The sequence below is a fragment of the Cheilinus undulatus genome, linkage group 12 (assembly GCF_018320785.1).
Source record: "Cheilinus undulatus linkage group 12, ASM1832078v1, whole genome shotgun sequence".
NCBI classification, from domain to species: Eukaryota; Metazoa; Chordata; class Actinopteri; order Labriformes; family Labridae; genus Cheilinus; species Cheilinus undulatus.
Window position 1 is genome coordinate 18509261 of NC_054876.1, and position 18940 is coordinate 18528200.

The following is an 18940-nucleotide window of genomic DNA, read 5'->3' on the forward strand; positions in this document are numbered from 1 at the left end:
TCCTCACCAGCCATTGTCACAAGCTTACATTCACTTTAACTAAACCGCAACCGTAGATACCACATCCTTCTCCTCAGAGGATGCTGATTGGTCCAATTATTCTCTGATGCGGAATAAATGCTTCAGCGTGAAGATTTGCAAGATAAATCAACCTGGCCAATCCGTCTGCTTTGCAAGGTTTAACCTTTCTTTGTACAGTGCCAATAAACAGTAAATGTCATCTCAAGACACTTTACATAGAGAAAGTGTCCATGTCATTCTGTTAAATGTTTCAAAAAAGATCTCCAAGGGGAATGATTTCTTTATTGATTAAAAAAAAAAAAAAAAAAAAAAAAAAAGCATGGTCTCCTCCTCCCAGTCGTCCACGCTGTTATCCACTTCATCAGTGTCCACTCCTCCTCTTTTTAAGTCTTCAGCAGAACACTGGTGGTATACAGTATTACTGCTAGGTGTTTAGAAACTACAGCATACCAGCAGCCTGCACAAGTGAGCTAAGCATGCTCTTTAGCAGGCATTTCATTCAATCTTTAAATGAAATGATTGAAGTCTTGAAAATAAGAGAGGCATTGTTTTCACACTGCACAGGTAAACTGAGTCAAATCAGGTGGATGATTAATTGAAGTTCTCTATTTTCCACTCCCTCTGTGAGCAATTGTTCTCTTTTTCTACCTTGTTCAGAGTATAAATTTGAAATAATAATCTAAAAATATTACCGGACAGGACCTCAGAATGTGAATTGATGTTTTGCATGCTTTTAAACACAGAAAGATAGGCCATAATTATTTTTGCACTGCACAACAGTGGCAAGCTCCATCCAGCCATGAGTACAGAGTGAACTTGTCACATCGGTAAACCAAGGAAGGTGGAAAGGGTGCGCTTCCAAAAGTGTGATTATCACAATTAAGAATAATTATTAAAGTGGTGCCTGTTTGGCTCAGGTAGTGAAGCGGGCAGCCATGTACAAAAAGTCCTCACTGCACAGGATCTGTCGTCAGTCCTTGGCATTTTCAAGCATGTCTTCCCCCTCTCCTTCTCCCTGTATTTCCTAACTCTCTTCAGCTGTCCTATCAAAACAAAGGCAAACAGCCAAAAAGATAATATTTAAAAAAATTCAAAAGGAGTACACAAATTAACACAAAGATGCACATAGTCATAAAAGCTATTAGAGCATTAACAAATTTCAGGGTTTTTTAAACTGAATATCATTTTTGAGTAAGTCTGAGTTAAGAATAAAAAAGGGATAAAAAAATATGTCAGATCAATGGTACAAGATGACAATTTCATAATCGATTCAATTTTTAGGGATTAACAGCATTCTTAAACTTGTAGCATAAATTTTGTAGTTTTATTGGATATGAATACAACTCCAAAATAAAGACTGAGACACTTGAAAATGTTTCTTTTTACAGTAGTTCAAGTGTTGAGTAGTGTGTTTTAGTCTGAAGCTAACTCATCTGATTTCACTGAATTTTTCATTTTCTGCTGTAAATTCATAGCATTGTTTATTAGGAGCTTAATGCACTCACCAACCACTTTATTTGGCTCACCTGTTCAACTGCTTTTTAAGTAATCAGCCAATCACATGGCAGCAACCAATGCCTTTGGGCTTGTAAACATGATGATGATGATCTGCTTAAGTTCAAACTAGGAACAGAATAAGGAGGAAAGGTGATTTAAAAAACTTTGATGTGCCTTGGTAGACTTTTGCATCGTTTTTGTTTGATTCTGCCCTTATCATTCAAACGCTGCTGCAGAAATTAAGACTCAGATGAGGCATTGTTTTCAATCTTCTATTGTCTAATTTTGGTGAGATGTAGCTTCGATTTCCGGTTCTTAGCTGACAGGAGTAGCACCTGATGTAGTCTTTTGCCAATTCTGCTGAAGACATTTTGCTTCATAGATGCTGCATGTAACAAGTGGTTATTTGAGTGATTGTTGCCTTTCTATCAGCTCACAAGTCAGGCCATTCTCCTTCCCCCGCCATCAACAAGCTAATCTGGCTGATTAGATATCTGCAACCATGAACATGTGTACCTAATAAAATGACCGCTGAGGGTAAATTATAAAGGAGCCTAATATGCCATGTTGGGTCTGATAATAAGCTTTTTGTTTCATGCAAAGTAGAGTCTCATCTCCTCAGTTTGAATATATTCAAAATATCAGTCAAATGAGTCTCAGGGTGCGGTTCCACTTTCACTCTCTTTTTCTGCCACTCCCTGACTATACATGACACTCAAAAAACAGACAGTGAATAGGAAAGTTTAAAAACTTACAGAGGATTAAATAAATATAATTCCTGAATAGACAAGATCTGCAAATTGTGGAGGGATATGTGAAAGATTTGGAGTCAGATCAGGTCACCCTGGATCCTGAGCTGAAAACACTGCAGGCAGAGATGACATAGTGAAGCTTTCAAATCTGCAGGAGGGGAACAGAGGCCTTGTTCCACTATAAACAAGCTTTTTAAAGTAAGGACAGCCTGATTTAAACGAGGGAAAGTGAGCCCACGCTGAACAGTCCTGCAGTAACATCCCGCCCACGCCCCCTTTAAAAACCTCTCACCAACAAGAGAACAGCCAGAGAGGATATATTGTGTCATATACGTTTTTAGAGCAAATTTTCCTACTTTCAGAAATAGAAACAGCAATTCCACCCTGAGACACCGGGGACGTGCCGTAACAGATGGAAAAAAGTCATTATGCAGGCAGGATTCCCCCTCTCCACCCTTGTACGACCTTCACAGAGCAGGGTCACAGTATGAGCTGCAGCAGCAGATGAACTCATGATTAATTCTTATTTTTACAGGACAGCAGAAGGGCTTTACCCTGTTCCTTTTAGGAGAGGTAGAGGTAATAAAGTAGATATTATTTTTAAAAATAGTTATCTACTCTCTGTCCTCACTTCAGTATCGTACTTTACCCTTGACGTTTAACTTGTGGTTTAAACAACCACAAATATCCAGAATTTCTTCTCTTTTCATTTCTAAAACAGGCTCCTTCCTTTAGCTCTTAGTATTGTGTTGCATCTTCATCGTTCTTGCAACATCTAATGTTATTTCAACCAAAACGAATGGGCTGAAAATACATGGGAAAGATGATTCTTAGGTGCACCAATCAGTAGAAATGACAAATCAAGATATACAAAGACAAAACACAAAACTTGAGTAAAACTTATTCTGAAAATCTGGGATGATAACAATTACCTTGTTTGTATCACTTTATTAAGTAATGATTGAGATACTGTGATTTTTTTCTTCCACCTCTATGTGATTTGTTGGGTCGTTTTTCAATGAGCCTGTAAGATTTTATGTAAAATCAAGCTCTAGAGAATGATTATTTAAATCATCAAGGGAAAAAAGCCACCTAAACCTACCTGGCACTATAACTGGTTGTACCACCCCAACAACTGCAAGCAAGCATTTGCAATAACTTGCAACTAGTCTTTCACATCTTGTGTGGAGGAATGTTGGCCCACTCTTCTTTGCAGAATTGTTTTAATTCAGCCACATTGGAAAAATTTTTGGGCATGAATGGACTGTTAAAGGTCCTGCCACATAATCTCAAACCGATTTAAGTCCAGACTTTGACTAGGATACTCCAGAACCTTCCTTTTGTTGCCATTCAGAGGTGGGCTCTCTGGTGCATTTTGGATCATTGTCCTGCTTCATAACCCATGTACACTTGAGCTTGAGGTCACAAACTAATGACTGGACTTTCTCCTTCAGAATTCACTTGAAGAGAGCAGAATCCATGGTTCCATCAATTACGGCAAGTGGTCCATTGTCCAGACCATCACACTACCACTACCATGTTTGCATTGGTCAGCAGTGGTTTTGGCCTTGGCCCACTCCCATTGATGCCATTTTTGACCAGTCCCTTTCTTAATGTTGAATCATGAACACTGACCTCAACTGAGTCCAGCGTAGCCTGCAGGTCTTTAGATGATGTTCTAGGTTCTTTGGTGACCTCCTGGATGAGTTGTTGATGCACTTTTGGAGTAATTTTTTTGGCCACTCCTGGGAAGGTGAACCACTGTTCAAAGTGTTCTCCATTTGTGGATAATGCCTCTCATCATGGTTTACTGGAGTCCTAGCATAAGAAATGGCTTCACTAACCCTTACTAGACTGATAAATGTCAGTGACTTTGTTTCTCAGCTGTGGCATAATGTATTGCTGGCAATAACTTATTCACATAGGGCCAGGTAGGTTTGGATGGCTTATTTCCCTTAATAAATTAAGACGACATTTAAAGACTGCTTTTAATATTAACTTGGGTTATACTGTCTAATAACAAAAATTGTTTTATGATCTGAAACATTTCAGTGTGAGCCTACTTCACTTTGTCAGAGGGGTTTTATTTGAGGGGTTTCTTGATTCAACAGGTCTGGCAGTGATCAGGACTGGATATCGGGTTACATTGGGTATTTGATGAAGACCTTCTAAGACACCTGCCTCTGATGTTCAGCTGGTGTAATCCTGAAATAGTCTGCAGAAGAAATACAGGTCTTAGAAAATTCAACCTGGTAAGTTTTCATCATAGAGCTGTTGTGGAAAAGGTGAAACCGAGTAGCTGATGATGCTTCAAGGAGCCTCCCAGGAGAACCCTGGCAAGAGGATTCAGAACGAGGTAAGACGGTCTAACCTGCTGTGTTTATCTTGCAAATAGAGTTTATAAAATGGATCCTTTCATCATCATGATAGCCTCCTCTCAGTCACCTTAGAAGTGTCTAGAAACAGTGATCACTATCGACTGTCTTGTAATAAATTCAAAGAACACTACTGATAACACTCATCTGTGTATCTGCACACTGACACCTCTGCAGTATCTGAACATCAAGAAATGTACACGCTGTGCTTATTTCCAGCATGTGTCAAGCTGACACTGGTCTGTTATTTTCAGACACAATTTTTCTGATCTGTAATCGGAAAAAAACGTCACACACTCAAACCTTGCAGGCTGAGTCCATTGAGTTTTTATTTGCCATTACTTCGAAAATTCATAGAACATGGCAAATTGTTTCGTGCTGCGAGCCTGTGAGGCTTTGTAATACTTTAAAATACAGCTAGATGCATCCATCCTGACAGAGAGCTTCATACAGCACTGGCTCATGCATCATAGCACTGAGCCAAGTTGAGGCGACAAAGAACAACTTTTTATTTAGTCGTTGTTATGACCTGTGAGCAGGCTACAAACATATGCATTTATCTGTTAAATATCAATAGTTAAAGGAATATTTCAGTATTTTTGAAGTTGGGATGTATGAGGTACATAGCAGTAGTAGTGGCATTAGCCTCCAGTGATTTCAGTGAGCATTACTCCTTTAAGACAGACTCGCTGGTTGTACTGGCCAGGATGCTAAGCTAGGCTATACAGTGTAACAGATGGGTACAGTTTCTCTGCCTTATTTAGCGAGTCTTTGGTAAAAATTGGCCACAAAACAATACTGGCTAAAACATACGCACTATCGAAAACTTCTGAAGCATTTAATTTTTTAGCCAGAGAGCCTCTGTGTTTTTGTCACTGTTTTACAATGCAGACTTTGGCTAATAGTTATGTGTGCTTGCATTGCAAAATAGTGACAAAAACACAGATGCTTTCTGGGTATGAAATAAAATGCTTCAAATGTCTTTGATAAAGCTTACATTTAGGCCAACATTTTTTTGTGGTCTGTTTTTTTACCCAAAACTTGCTAAATTCTGGAGAAAAACTGTACTCATCTGTTACACTATATAGCCTAATTTCTTGGACGGTACAACCAGCGAGTCCTTCTTAAAGGGAGCCTTTAACATTTTGGCATATTCGCCCATTGCCAGAATTCCTATAGTCTTAGTAATAGGTTCGTTACCTTTCGTTGTCGGTGCAAGCTATTTTTAGATGGCTGCTGCCGAGTTCGGACCTGCTGTGCCAACTCAATGTAAGCAGACGGTATTCCAGCTTTCCCTCATCAAACTCATCAAATACACAATCCAACAACTCCAAAACGCTCTAGTGGACAAGTTGTGACCTGCACATTCACCACGCTATGAAATAATAACGTATATTTATGTAACATTACGCCACATGAAGCAAATACTCTGAACTATTTCTTGAGTAAACCACTGGGCAGAGTGACACAGTGCAGCAGCCATGTCTGGAGTGTAGTTCCAGCTTTGCATTTAGCTTTACGTCTCGTAATGTTGCATGATTATTTCATAGTGTGGTGAATGTGCAGGTCACAACTTGTCCATGAGAGCGTTTTGGAGTTGTTGGATTGTGTATTTGATGAGTTTGATGAGGGAAAGCCAGAATACCGTCTGCTTACATTAAGTTGGCACAGCAGGTCCGAACTCGGCAGCAGCCATCTAAAAATAGCTTGCACCGACAACTGAAGGTAACAAACCTATTCGTAAGACTATAGGAATTCTGGCAATGGGCGAATTTGCCAAAATGTTGAAGTATCCCTTTAAAGGAGCAGCAATCACTGAAATCACTGGAGGCTAATCACTGGAGGCTAATACGGCTAGGTACCTCAAACGACCCAACTTCAAAAATACTAGAGTGCAAGCAACAAGGAAAGGGAAACGCTGATCTGAACCATCGATCACCCATCTAGATTACTTGGACTGATGTGAAAATTTGCATAAAATTGAAGCTGTTCTGTAAAAAGTACAAAATTGATGGTGTTCGTGTGCAAAAATAATCAGAACAACATGAGCGCTATTTTCATTTTTAAAGTGCTACAAGACTCAGTATGCAAAGGCCTTAAGACGAAGCCAACTTTTAAGATGATAAAAGCTTTAAAAGGTACCCTATATAGATTTTACTCTACAAACAAAAGATTGTGTACTTTTGCCTCTTCTGCCCACCAACACTGTGTAAAAGCCTGTAATTCACCAGTTTCCCCATGAACAGGGAGCTCTAACTAAGCCGAGCAGTGTTCTAACAGGGGAATAATTGCTCCCTAAAGCTAATGGAGGATTCTATTATGCTGCAATTTCCTGACCAGTGTCCAATTTGGGTTTTAAGTCCCACAGGAGGGAGTACATTTGAGAATCAAGATGAAGAACAAATAGGATGAGGGCTCGTGGACTTTTAATGAGCTGTGTCGTACTCACAAAGGAAACGCAGGCAGCCAGCAGCAGGATCCTGACCAGGAGGTCCTCAAACTGCTCCACCACCAGCTCCCACAGGGACTTCCCTGGAAAATTCAAACACGTCATGGGACTTTATGCATGAAAGAGAAATAAAAGTTCAGGCTTTAACTACGGGATTCAGAGTTAGCTCTTGTACTTAAAGGTGAATAGGTTTTTGTACGATATATTGACTTTATTTTCCTGCCACAGATAAGCTGCTGTAAAAAAAAAACACAATCCCCATGTTTACAGAGTAGCAGGGATATGTGAGCAGGATTTGAAAGCTGCAGGAGTGTCCCCTCCCAAAGTTTAGCCCTCAGTGTACAGAATGAAAAAAGCTCAGAGCTAGAGACAGTTAGTCAGGTAGTAAAAAAGGAGGAGGACCTGCAGTGCACACAAAAAAATCAATATTTACCTTCTTCAGCTGGGAGTTCTGTGTAGATGCCACACCATGACGGATGTAAAGGAATCAGCATTGGCCCGGACAGAGAGGACAAGCAGAAAGGAGAGACAAAAAATAGTTAATTTATTTGATTAACTCTGAATGTCTTTAAAATGCACTGGCACGTACACGTCTCTCTGCAGATAACTGAGGTCACAGCAGAAAAACAGAACAAAAACACTGCATTTCAAGCTGAAGGTCATTAGCTTCTGTTGTATTGTTGCCATCTTAAATAACTACAAATGCAAGCCTATTGATATGCTACTGAGACAGCTTCCTGTAGTTTCTGGATGTCTTTCATTCCACTTTCAGATCCTTTAGTACAGCCTCAGGCCGACAGCATATACTCAGCTGCACACGCTCTGAACAACCTGGTCCACACTGACAGCGTTCTAACAAACAGCTTCATAAGACCTAACCAAGGCCTCTGATACCCGTTTGATTGCTCATATCCTGCTCCTGTAAAGGTTATCTGGGATCACTGATGGGCCTTCAGCTTCTGAATGGTTTAAAATCATCGGTGGGATTGGACTCAATATATCTTCAATGAAGAAGGTGAGAGGGTGTTCTCTTAAAATGAAGCTTGATGTGGTCAAAGCTAGACTCAGTTAAAGCAGTGGTTCCCAACCTTTTTTTCCACTGAGGCTCCATTTGCATATCTAAGAAGAGCTGTGGCCCACCACGACCAAAGAAAGTGGCAGAGAAAGAAAGAGTAGACAGACCTTCTGCCTACCCTCCTGAAATCTCTGCCCCCCTGCCACACAGGGGTCTCAGACTAGGGTCCTCACAAACCAGGTTGTAAACTTGGCTGAGAGTTTAGTAAAAAAAAAAAAAAAATAAATAATAACACCTGTTAAGATGCCACAACAAGAAAAATGTGAGTCCTAGGTCGCAGATATTGTGTCAATTCTTGCTTTAATTAACAAAAATTCACGTCAGATTTCTCTACACCGTCTAAACTGCACCAACAAAAAATCACATTGTTCCTGGTTCAATCCTCTCCGATGTATAGATCCCATGAAGTAGTGGCTTGTAAAAGTTTTGGTACTTCTTTCTACAACCGATAATTAATACAACAGAGAGGCCGAAATATTTCGAAAAACACAGCACTGAAAACTATTACAAAAGCATCAGTTGTGAAACCGTGGCCAGTACTCGTGTTTAAAATAACAATTTAGTCAATGCTGATGGTTTTTTCATCGCTATGACAACATCTTCTCTCCTGTCTGACCTAAAACTAGGGATGCATGTTATTGGATTTGTGCCATTATCTGATTTGCAGATATCTGTAAATTAATTTTAGCCAATATTGGCATTAATACAATATATAAATGTCCCTGTAGGTTGGGACTAAAGCTACAGTCCTTAAAATACACTTCAAAGGTGAAGGATGAACAAAAATAAAAAACGGACTTCAGCTGACATGAGTCTGTTGGTCCTGCCGAAAACTCCAAAACCTTATTAGTGCATTTAAGGAATAGGTGGTAATATAGTAAAAACGTATCCTAAGGTATTAAAAATAGTCACAGTATTGCTCTAATTAATGTCATGTAGATGGTGCTGTATGATAAGCATATGTCTATGATAATTTTTTAGACTTCAAGAATTTTGATAAAGGATGAAATGAAACACCTGCAGAGGCACGCGCTCTGCCTACTGTGCTTGCACATATATGCTGACGAGTACTTTTATAATTTGGTTTTTAAATACCTGGTGTTAATACGGTTTACCCAGGTAAAATCTGGGGAGGGTATGAAAGTATCAAAAAATGAATACCGCCCAGTCCAAGTGCATTTGGCCGAAATTTATAGCCAATGTATCTGTTGGAAACATCTACTGAAATGTTCATATCTGATGATATCGATACCATGCTGATTAAATGATGCATTGCTCCTTAAAACAGATAAGGGTTTGTCCAACAGGCGACTTCTCCTGCCAAATAAAAAAATCCTCTCTGAATCCACAGTTAGGTAAACTAGATGATAGCATTAAACTGATTAGACAAAGCAGATTAACACTGGCTACTAATATCTGTTCATGACACATTATTTGTTTTTCTGGAGGGCTGATATGAGCAGACATTGATGTTAACTGGTGCACCCTAAAAAGTATCATACTTTCAAAAATGTTGATATCTTTAGAATCCTTTACTGGAAGCAAATGCATTATCAACCTTGAGCATTAAGGGATGCAAATGAGCATAGATGTAAGCTTTTTAAAAAGTGCACATTTTACTCGCAATGCACCAATTGTAAAAATTAGGACTGATACTGACACTAATGTTTGAAAAAACAACACAGTCTTTGGGTACAACCCTCCTAGTATGTCAACATTTTCTCTCACATTTGATCATGAAATCAAATCAAAGTTTGTCCAATAGATCACTTTCTCTACCCTGTAAAAATCTCCTTTATTAAAATCTCCTAAATATATCAGATACCAGCATAAAACTGATTGGACACAACTGATAACCACTGATAACTAATATCATGCCACACATTTCAGTAATGAAAATGTAAATGAAAGTTATTTCTGCAGGGTGCAGTTAATCACTTATTTTGATGCCTAGGCCTAGCAGTGGTTTCAGACATTAAAAGTAACAACAGAAAGAGAAATTCTTTATAATGATAGTTAGATTTGCTTTTGCAGGCCATATATCAGTACCATGTATCAGTAATCGTCAGTCTGTGCTATACAGGAATTTACAACTCCTTGCACGAGCTTCAACTTTTAAAGAAATGAAAACTTTCTCAAACATTTTTTAAAAAGATGCACCTGGGACTTTACTTTTTTAAAGCAGTAAAAATGAACTAAAATGTTGAACAGCTGTGTAGAGAAGTAATTAAAAGATGAAACTTTTACATAATAAATAGATTAATAAAAACACACCTTTTAAAACTAAAAACAAGTGCAAACAGTCTTCATAACAGAGTTGTACTGTTAAATTATTGCAAAAATTGATGGACCGTGTACCACAGGTCAGTGTTGGAAATATAGAATCTCAGTGAAGTTGAAGCTGCTGACGGCATTAAAATAAGTCCAAGGGCAATCTATCGACTGGATGTGTCTGACACTCTGAAGAGGAGGCTTAAAAGTTTGTTGCCTACAGGCAGGAATAACTTCGAGACAAGTAACAGATTGCATCTTAATGTAACAAGCTCTATACTGTATGCATAGCAATGCTGAAACCATGAAAGAAGCCCTACAGTAATGCTGCCATGGAGTCTAGCTCCACCTTTATAGCGTTTTAGTCACTCAGTCCCTTTACACTGGATTTGTAAGGGGACAGCAGCAGAACAGTTTGTGTTTGGTATCTAAGCTCTTACCCTATCCCTTCAAAAAGATTTATTTCCACGCAGAGATTTGTGAAGTAATGAGATAAGACCTGAAACTCCACATCAGAAAATGATGGTGGCTGCTGGGGCGGTGATAGGGCTGCTGATGGCACAGCTGGGACAGAAAGTATTTCAATGAGTGCTACACCAGTGTAGTCTGAAGCCATGACTCAGGTAGGATAAAGCTTCACGGATCTGATTCTGTGAAATACAGTGTCTAACTCTGTTAAACATTAAGGGTGCTCTCACACTAGGGCTGAATGCCCATTACAATGTTAAAGCTCGCTTGTCCCTAAAGCCCAACCAGGCTTGATTACAGATACCATACTAACCATTCACACACACTATTACTGAGTCATCAGAATGGAGAAATACACAGACATGATGGTAACTTTTCTGACTTTATGACTTATTTTGAGTCATTTTAGTCAGAGGTGGCCCTGTAACATGCTTGTGAGCACAAACAAATGTATCATACTAAAGCCCACCTTTTTCAAAGAGTACTGTGTCTGAGGACAATATGGAGCATTCACACTAGTAAAACAAACTGGACTTTGGGGATTCTGCATGATACTGACTGCCTAGTGCTAAAAGCAATATACAGGAGTGCATGTACAAAATGACTAACTGAAGCCCAGTGATCTCTGATAAGTGTGAGGCCATTTTCAGTTTTCAGGAGTTTCAATTTTGTAGCTTTATCTGTGGAAGTATCCCAGTTAAGGTTAAATATTAAGAAGTTTATCACCAAACTGTTTGTTCTTTCACTTTGTAATTTGTACTGTATTAAGCCAAGGGTTCTCTAATTCCTTACTGATTATAAACCTGTTTTAATTTGAAAGAAAATAAAGATCTAGATAGTGCTAGGTATTTGATTGGGCTACAATTAATACTTTAGCTTCCCATAACCATAAAAACAAGCTAGTCGATTAAACAGTTACTCTGACACATGACGTGTTCTGTTCATATTTAAATGTATTATTCTATCCTATAATTCTTTTAAGATGTTTTATACTTTTCATTTCTCATTTATTTATTTCTTTTTAGAAGTTATCAGCAGTAAAGCTTTAGAAATATTGTTCACAAATGTGATGTAGAAGTTGTAAAATCAATGAGTATTTAGGCATAATAAAAGTGATCTAAATATTAATCATAGCCTATACATCAGGATTATGTTTTTTTGTTTTTTTGTTTTTTCGAAAATCAAGCAGCACTTCTTCTGGTGGATTCAAACCAACAAAATTAGGAAGACAGAGAACATGCAACACATAGAATACATTTAGCTTTACTCATAAAATCTCATTAATTTTTGTCTAAATGGTTTTCATTATCTGCACTTGAATATGAATCACTGAGTATGAAACGATTCATTAAAATTAGTTTAATGTGATCGTTTGTGCTTTTTATTCCTAAATCTCACAGATTCCTCATCCTCTTGTATTGCCTTACACAGTGGACTTGCCTCTGGCAATATGGCATCATTATCGACATACATCCACCCAGTCAATGAGGCGTCTATGTATATTATGTCTATGATGTTCGCAAGCTAGTGCTCTAGCTAACGTTAGCACTGGCTAGCTAACTAATGTATTACTAGCAATGGCAGCAGATTGCTATCAAGACAAAGGCATTTAAGGAAAAATAAGTTCATTTTCTTTTAGCGAGTAATGTGAACATGAAGTACAAGTTGGATGAAACTAATAGTGAGTGAAAATAGTCATCAACTTTCGATCATAACTGCCTAACTCCTATTCATAACGAAGTAAAAGAAGAAAACAGGAAGCTGAACGGTCGTCACTTCCTGTTAGCCCAAAATGGCACTGCGCATTTTGAGACAATACTAACCCACTGTGATAAACGAAGTACAGAGCACTTAAGTGTACTGTACTACAGTATACTAACATAAGTATGCAATTTGAGACAAGCTTCATTAGCCTTAGCTAACTAAATAACTACAACACTAGCCTTAGCAGTGTTGTAGTTTTTGCAGGTCAGCTTTTAGACTTTTAACTTTTGGTATCATAAGCTTTACCTAAACCCTTACCCTAACCCTAACGGTAAGTTTATTCTGATTTTTTTTTGCATGCATTTATGTCCTGACAGAAGTGGTGTCTCACAGTTTTGGTCTGCAGCCAGACTGTCTTGATCATTTCTTATGATTAGAAGGAAAATACTTCAGGGTGCTGGTTTAGCTCAGTCAGAGAAGAGTCATATATAGAGGTTTCAGTCCTTGATGCGTCACACACAGGTTCCCCACATCCCCACAGTTCCTCTCCCTATTCAGCTTTCTTATCAATGGAGGCAAAAAGACCTTGAAAAAGAATAAAACAACACTGTTATCAGTAGATGGTGCTGCAAATGAAATGACTTCAAAGCGGTAGGTAACCTTTGTCAGCTGGTCCGGGCAGCGCTCTGCCTCCATCAGACTGTGCTGATGTCATTGACATTCAAGCTGCAGACTCAGCCTGTGAACAGGCCGACTTCATTACTCAGTGATCAGAGCCACTAAACCTCATTTCTAACATCAGTACGTGGCTAAGCTCCCTCTGCAAACACAATATGATGCTTCTTTTCCTTCACATCATCTGGTCATTGCCCATCTGTTATTTGAAATAGATGCTGTGATTCGGGGGGTATTTTAGGATAAGCTGAGCATCTTCTCTCTGATGGTTTGATAATCTCACATCACCCACCACATGAGTCACTGATGCGAGTAGAAAACACATCAGTCACTTTCTAAAAACATTCCTATTGACAAGTACTGTTGATCAGTGTCAGCGAGAAGACACAGATGTGATTAGTCACTGCGTTTGTCAGAAAAACATCAAGTCCAACACAAAGGCCGAACAGGCTGGAACGTCATAAACAGCATCCATCACATCTGCAGAGCTCCATGAGGGATGGCAAAGCTGTTATTGACTAGATTTCAGCTCGGTTTGGAGCATTTTTCTGCCATGAAAGTCTTTGTTTTTGCTCTTTTTCTGGAAGAGTGGGAGTTCTCCTTTAATCAGTGGAAACCTCGTGTTTCTCTGCATGTTTTGGCCTCACTGCGCTACACGAGTCTCAAACGTGACCCTGTGGGGAGAGCGAGCAGCTGGAAAGAGGAAGGGCCATGACGCGAGTCTACAGCCGCCTTCCAAAATAAGAAAACTCTAGCAGCCACTTGCATTACACGTGCCACTGGCGGAAAGAAATTTATTTCACATTAAGAGCACTGGGATCCTTCCAGCACTCGCAAATGTTGTTATTGGGTGGTCGGAAGAGTGCGGACTCTGCCAGAGGTAATGAAAAGTTGTCTGATAGATGGAATAAGTTTCCTAATTTGGTTGGTAATAAAAGCAGGACGAGAAACAGACTGTGGCACTACAAAGACGCTATTAGAAATTCTTAAAAAGGCGTTTGAACAGAGCTCTTTGATTCTATCACGCCTCCGTAAAGATCCTTTTTTGGAAGATTGACCCCTGGGTCAGGGTTGTGTCTCAGCTCCACAGGAGACCGTCCTCCTCCTGTGTAAAAACAGCTGATGAGTCATTGTGAAGAGCTTTTCTAACTCACTTTCTGGAAGCTTTTCAGAGTTCAGGTTGGACACAGTTGAACTCACAAGGGACTTTTGGCTGCACTCTGCCCAGAAATGTGGAGAAGTGGGTTCTGCTGTTTTCCATGCTCCACCAGCTTGACATAAGCCGGTTTCCCCATTACTGCGCCTCCATGGTTGTATAATGTTTTTATGGCAGACAGGCTGGCTGAGGGCTGCAGACAAAGACGAATTGAGTGAAAGGACGAGACAGACGAGAGGGGAGAGAGAGCGAAGGGAGGGAGGGAGAGGGCTGGAGGTGGTGGACGGGGTTCCCCGGCTTCCCTCTGCCAAGGATTCCCTCACAGTCATCTGGGCTGTGTCAACCCGGGGGCTTGCCCAGGCGCATTCCTGAATACTGACTTCACCTCCCTCTCTCCTTGTCCCCAGAGCACCTCCCCAGCTCTCCCCCTCCTCTCTCATGGCCCAGACAATGAATAAAAGAGCTTGTTTACACGCAGCGCAGAGCAGAGAGGGGAGACACTTCCTGGAGACGGTTGCCAACAACAGCAGGGAGCTGGTTTGTGTGTCCAGAGAGTCAGGAAGGAAAGGAGGAAACTGGACATCTATCTGTCTCCATGCAAACTGCAAATCAACTGCTGAGAGAGTGGATTTCATAACAAGCTTACAGGGCTGGGCGATAAGGACTAAAAATTCTATCTTAATACTTGCAGCAAAATGGAAATACACACAGTATAACTCAATGTTTATTCATGTAGCAAAATAATCAATCAATGTAACAAAACCAGATTTATAGAGCTTGATATGAATCAAGGAAAACCCTTCTAAGTAAGTCTCTAGGGATGCCACAATGACCAGTATAAAATTGAATCACTTGGTATGGCATCCATGATTCAACACATGCTGATGGATTACAATATTTCATAATGCTTAATAATAATAATAGTATCTTGAATTTATATAGCGCCTTTCAAGAAACCCAAGGACGCTTTACAGGAACACATATACATGGACAAACTATGTGAGGGGTAGGATGAGTGTAAGGGGTGTTTTAGTGAAGACTGTAGGCTGTGGTGAACAGGTGGTGCTTGAGACGTTTTTTGAAAATGTCCAGAGACGGAGCGCTACAAATGTCTGCAGGAAGAGTGTTCCAGAGGGTGGGAGCTGCAGCACTGAAGGCTCTGTCTCCATAGGTTCGGAGTTTGGTTTTGGGCATGGAAAGTAGGCCGGTGTCTGAAGATCGAAGGTTGCGGGATGGTGTGTATGGATGGAGGAGATCAGAAAGGTACTGGGGAGCCAGAGCATGGAGAGATTAGCATGTGAGGAGGAGGACTTTGTAGTTGATACGGGACTTGATAGGGAGCCAGTGGAGGTGGATGAGGGTCGGAGTGATGTGTTGCCAGGGTCTAATGCTTGCATGCATTATCTATTCTGAATTGTCTCTGTTCATCTGTGCTTGTGAGTCCACACTGCAATAGTCCCATAAATTCATCAACTCAAGAAAAAATTCAAACCAGAGTCCAAAATTAACACCAATCAAGCACCAAATAGCAGTAGATTGTCCATTTGGTGTGTCAATTTAAGAGGCTGGTCCCCATGTGGAAGAATGTTTGTGCCCAAATAAACATAATTTTAAAAAAAATGTGGAAAAAATACTGCAATGAAAAGTCACTTCCAAAGCCCCCGTTGAAAATGTCTTCTTTTTGGAAGCATTTTCGTAAATGTCTGGAACACCTGTCGTACAAAAATGTATGATAAGCGTGTTTTACTGCAAAATGAATGTACAATTTTACTTGGCAGAGACAGCTCCGCTCAAAAGACGCTCCCTGGGTTAGTCAACCAGCATGTTTTGACTTTGCAGGGAGCACATAGCCAGACATCCCCCCAATATGGGTAGATACATTCATGGCAATGTGTATACAATAAAATGTGTTCAAAAGCAATTAATTCATAGTAGCATGAGTCTGAATATAAGGGTTGCTACAAGATTTATGCTATAAAGGAGGAGGATGGGGTGGAGGAGGTTAAGCTTTGCCAACAGCAGTAGCATGGTGCATCAGCATTAATGCAAGCAGGGATTAGTGAGAAGTACGTCATATTTAGATATACTGCTGTGCTGAGAGAAAGAGCTGTGATTGGCTGTGGGAGCTTTCAGGCGATAACTGGAATCAGCTGGCCGTCAGCGGATCACGGCTGTGTGTATGACTACCCTGTCCTGCATGAACTAATGCTGAGCCTCATGGACTGAATAAGGGCTGAACATATTAGAAAGAATCACGCACAATATGATATTATTTCTCTCTGCGTTTTTTTAAATTAAGAAATAATATCAAACAAAACCAGATCAATGAAGTGTATTTATTTACATTTATTAAACGGAAAAAAAATCTAATTGGGCCATTTTATCACTTGTTTCTTTATCAGTTTTACAGATAAACTCATCACACTGTGTTTTTTAAAAATCTCAACCATTACTTAAGACTTTCAAAGTTGAGTTTAGGCAACATGATCATAGCAGTAGAAATGAGATATAAATAAGATATAAGTAAGATATAGAAGTCCTTGGTCCAAACTGCTTCTTTAGTCATTAATATTTGCTAAAACTTTGCAGTATTACAGCACTCTGCAAGGGGGAGGGAAACTTCCTGTTGCCAATACATTTGAGCAACTTGGACAGAGTGCGGGAGTTTTGGGGCATTTTTTGATGAATAAAACAAAAAATAACCCAAAATTGGGTGTCTGGAGTTCTAGTTTTGTTGCAGTGGTATCAATAAGACTCGACTTTCATTAATGATAAAATACTCGCAAATTCAATTAAATAAATTCAATAATAATTTCCCATTTAGACAAATCACTTCAAATAGATTGTCTAGTAGTTAATAAGCTTAAAGCTGTTAGAGGTTCTTACTTGTAAACATTTTTACTGAGCATAAGCTCTGACATCTATTCGTTTCTAACCAATATCAACATCAGCTACATCGATGTAAACTAGTGTCATCCCATTTTAAAACATACCGAAAAATCTTAAAAACTACACATTTTTTCCAGCCCTAAAGCTCCTGTCTGAGTCCATCAAGAAATCACAGCTCAGATTACCTGTCCCCCATGAACATCACAGCATGGTTGAGTCTTATTAACAAGCTTGAGTTCAAAACCCTCTTCTGCAAACTTCAGACATGAGAAAGTTTTCAGCAGTTACCATGACGACTTGGCTCATGCTGCCTCCTTGAAAAACATTTCATGAGGTAATGTGCCAGTGTCTGTCAAAATTAACCAAAACAACAGTTATGCAATCAGCAGGGCCTTGATACAGGCATCAAAAACCCACACACAAACTTTCTGAAGGGAATAAGCTCATTTCAAGCTTCTGCAGATCACTAACACACAGCTAACAGGAGGAGGAGTAGCATGCAGGTGAGCAGGCACACCTCCTTATAAACAGCAGCTGGTGAAGTGTGAGCTACAAGCTGAGAGGGTGCGGGGAGTAAGACTTGTGCTACTGACAGGTCAGGCTCAGTCTACAGGAGGTTCAAAATCCAACATAACATGCCACATTGTACCCATGTAGGGAAACTTAAAGCCCTGTAAGGAGTTTTTAGAAGATTTTTAAAAAGACAAAAATCAATGCTGATATTTTTATGAGACAAGAGCAAAGATGGCCATCAGCGTGAAGACTTGACTATCTGTTTAATGTCTGGGTTTGCTTCTGCAGGTTAGGAGTCAGTTGAAGCGATTAACAGCAATGATATATTTGACTGTTACAAACAACAGCAATACTTTCTCCACAGTTTGTAAAGATTGTCCACAAAGTAAAAGTTCCTCTCAGGAGCTGCTGAATCCCTCACTACAGGATGGTGTTAAAATTATCACAGGTCTGTTCTCACAAGATCAGATGTGGAAACAGGCAAAAACAACATGTAAACTAACTTTGAGCTGCTGTAAAGATGGTTTAGGGGATGACAACCATCCAGTCTGGATTAGATTTTTTTCAAGGTAACTGGTGAACATGGGTTTCTATTCATGAATCCATTTATCCTTCCATCCACCTATCCATCCATTCAGAGTTTCCAGGGTTTCCATCCATCCATCGATTTATCCAGAGTTACCATTCATCCATCCATCCATCCTGGTTTTCTCTTCATTCATTCATCCATCCATCTATCCATGGTTTCCATCCAGCCATCCATCCATCCATCCTGGTTTTCTCTTCATTCATCCATCCATCCTGGTTTTCTCTTCATTCATTCATCCATCCATCTATCCATGGTTTCCATCCAGCCATCCATCCATCCATCCATCCTGGTTTTCTCTTCATTCATCCATCCATCCATCCATCCCTGGTAAGGCTGCAGTGGCAGCAGGCTCAACTAGTTATTGACATCTCTTTCTCCCCTGTGTCATTTGGGGGATCCTGGGGTTGTTCCCAGGCCAGATGGGATATAAAATCCTCCAGTATGTTCTGGGTCTACCCTCAGGTCTCCTCCCAGTTGGATGCACCCCAAAGGCCTCCAATGATAAG

At 39.8% G+C, this 18940-nt stretch overlaps 1 protein-coding gene across 2 annotated transcripts in view; it reads right to left on the reverse strand.

Annotated features, from left to right (window-relative positions):
- Nucleotides 1–18940, reverse strand: part of atp2a3 (ATPase sarcoplasmic/endoplasmic reticulum Ca2+ transporting 3) — a 124540-nt gene that overhangs the window by 79976 nt on the left and 25624 nt on the right. For both annotated transcript variants that reach the window (XM_041801272.1, XM_041801271.1), the window contains exons 2-3: nt 7528–7545; nt 7095–7177 (exon numbers count right to left, since the gene is read on the reverse strand). In XM_041801272.1, coding sequence (XP_041657206.1) covers nt 7095–7177; nt 7528–7545 — 101 coding nt within the window. The remainder of the gene's footprint in view (nt 1–7094; nt 7178–7527; nt 7546–18940) is intronic.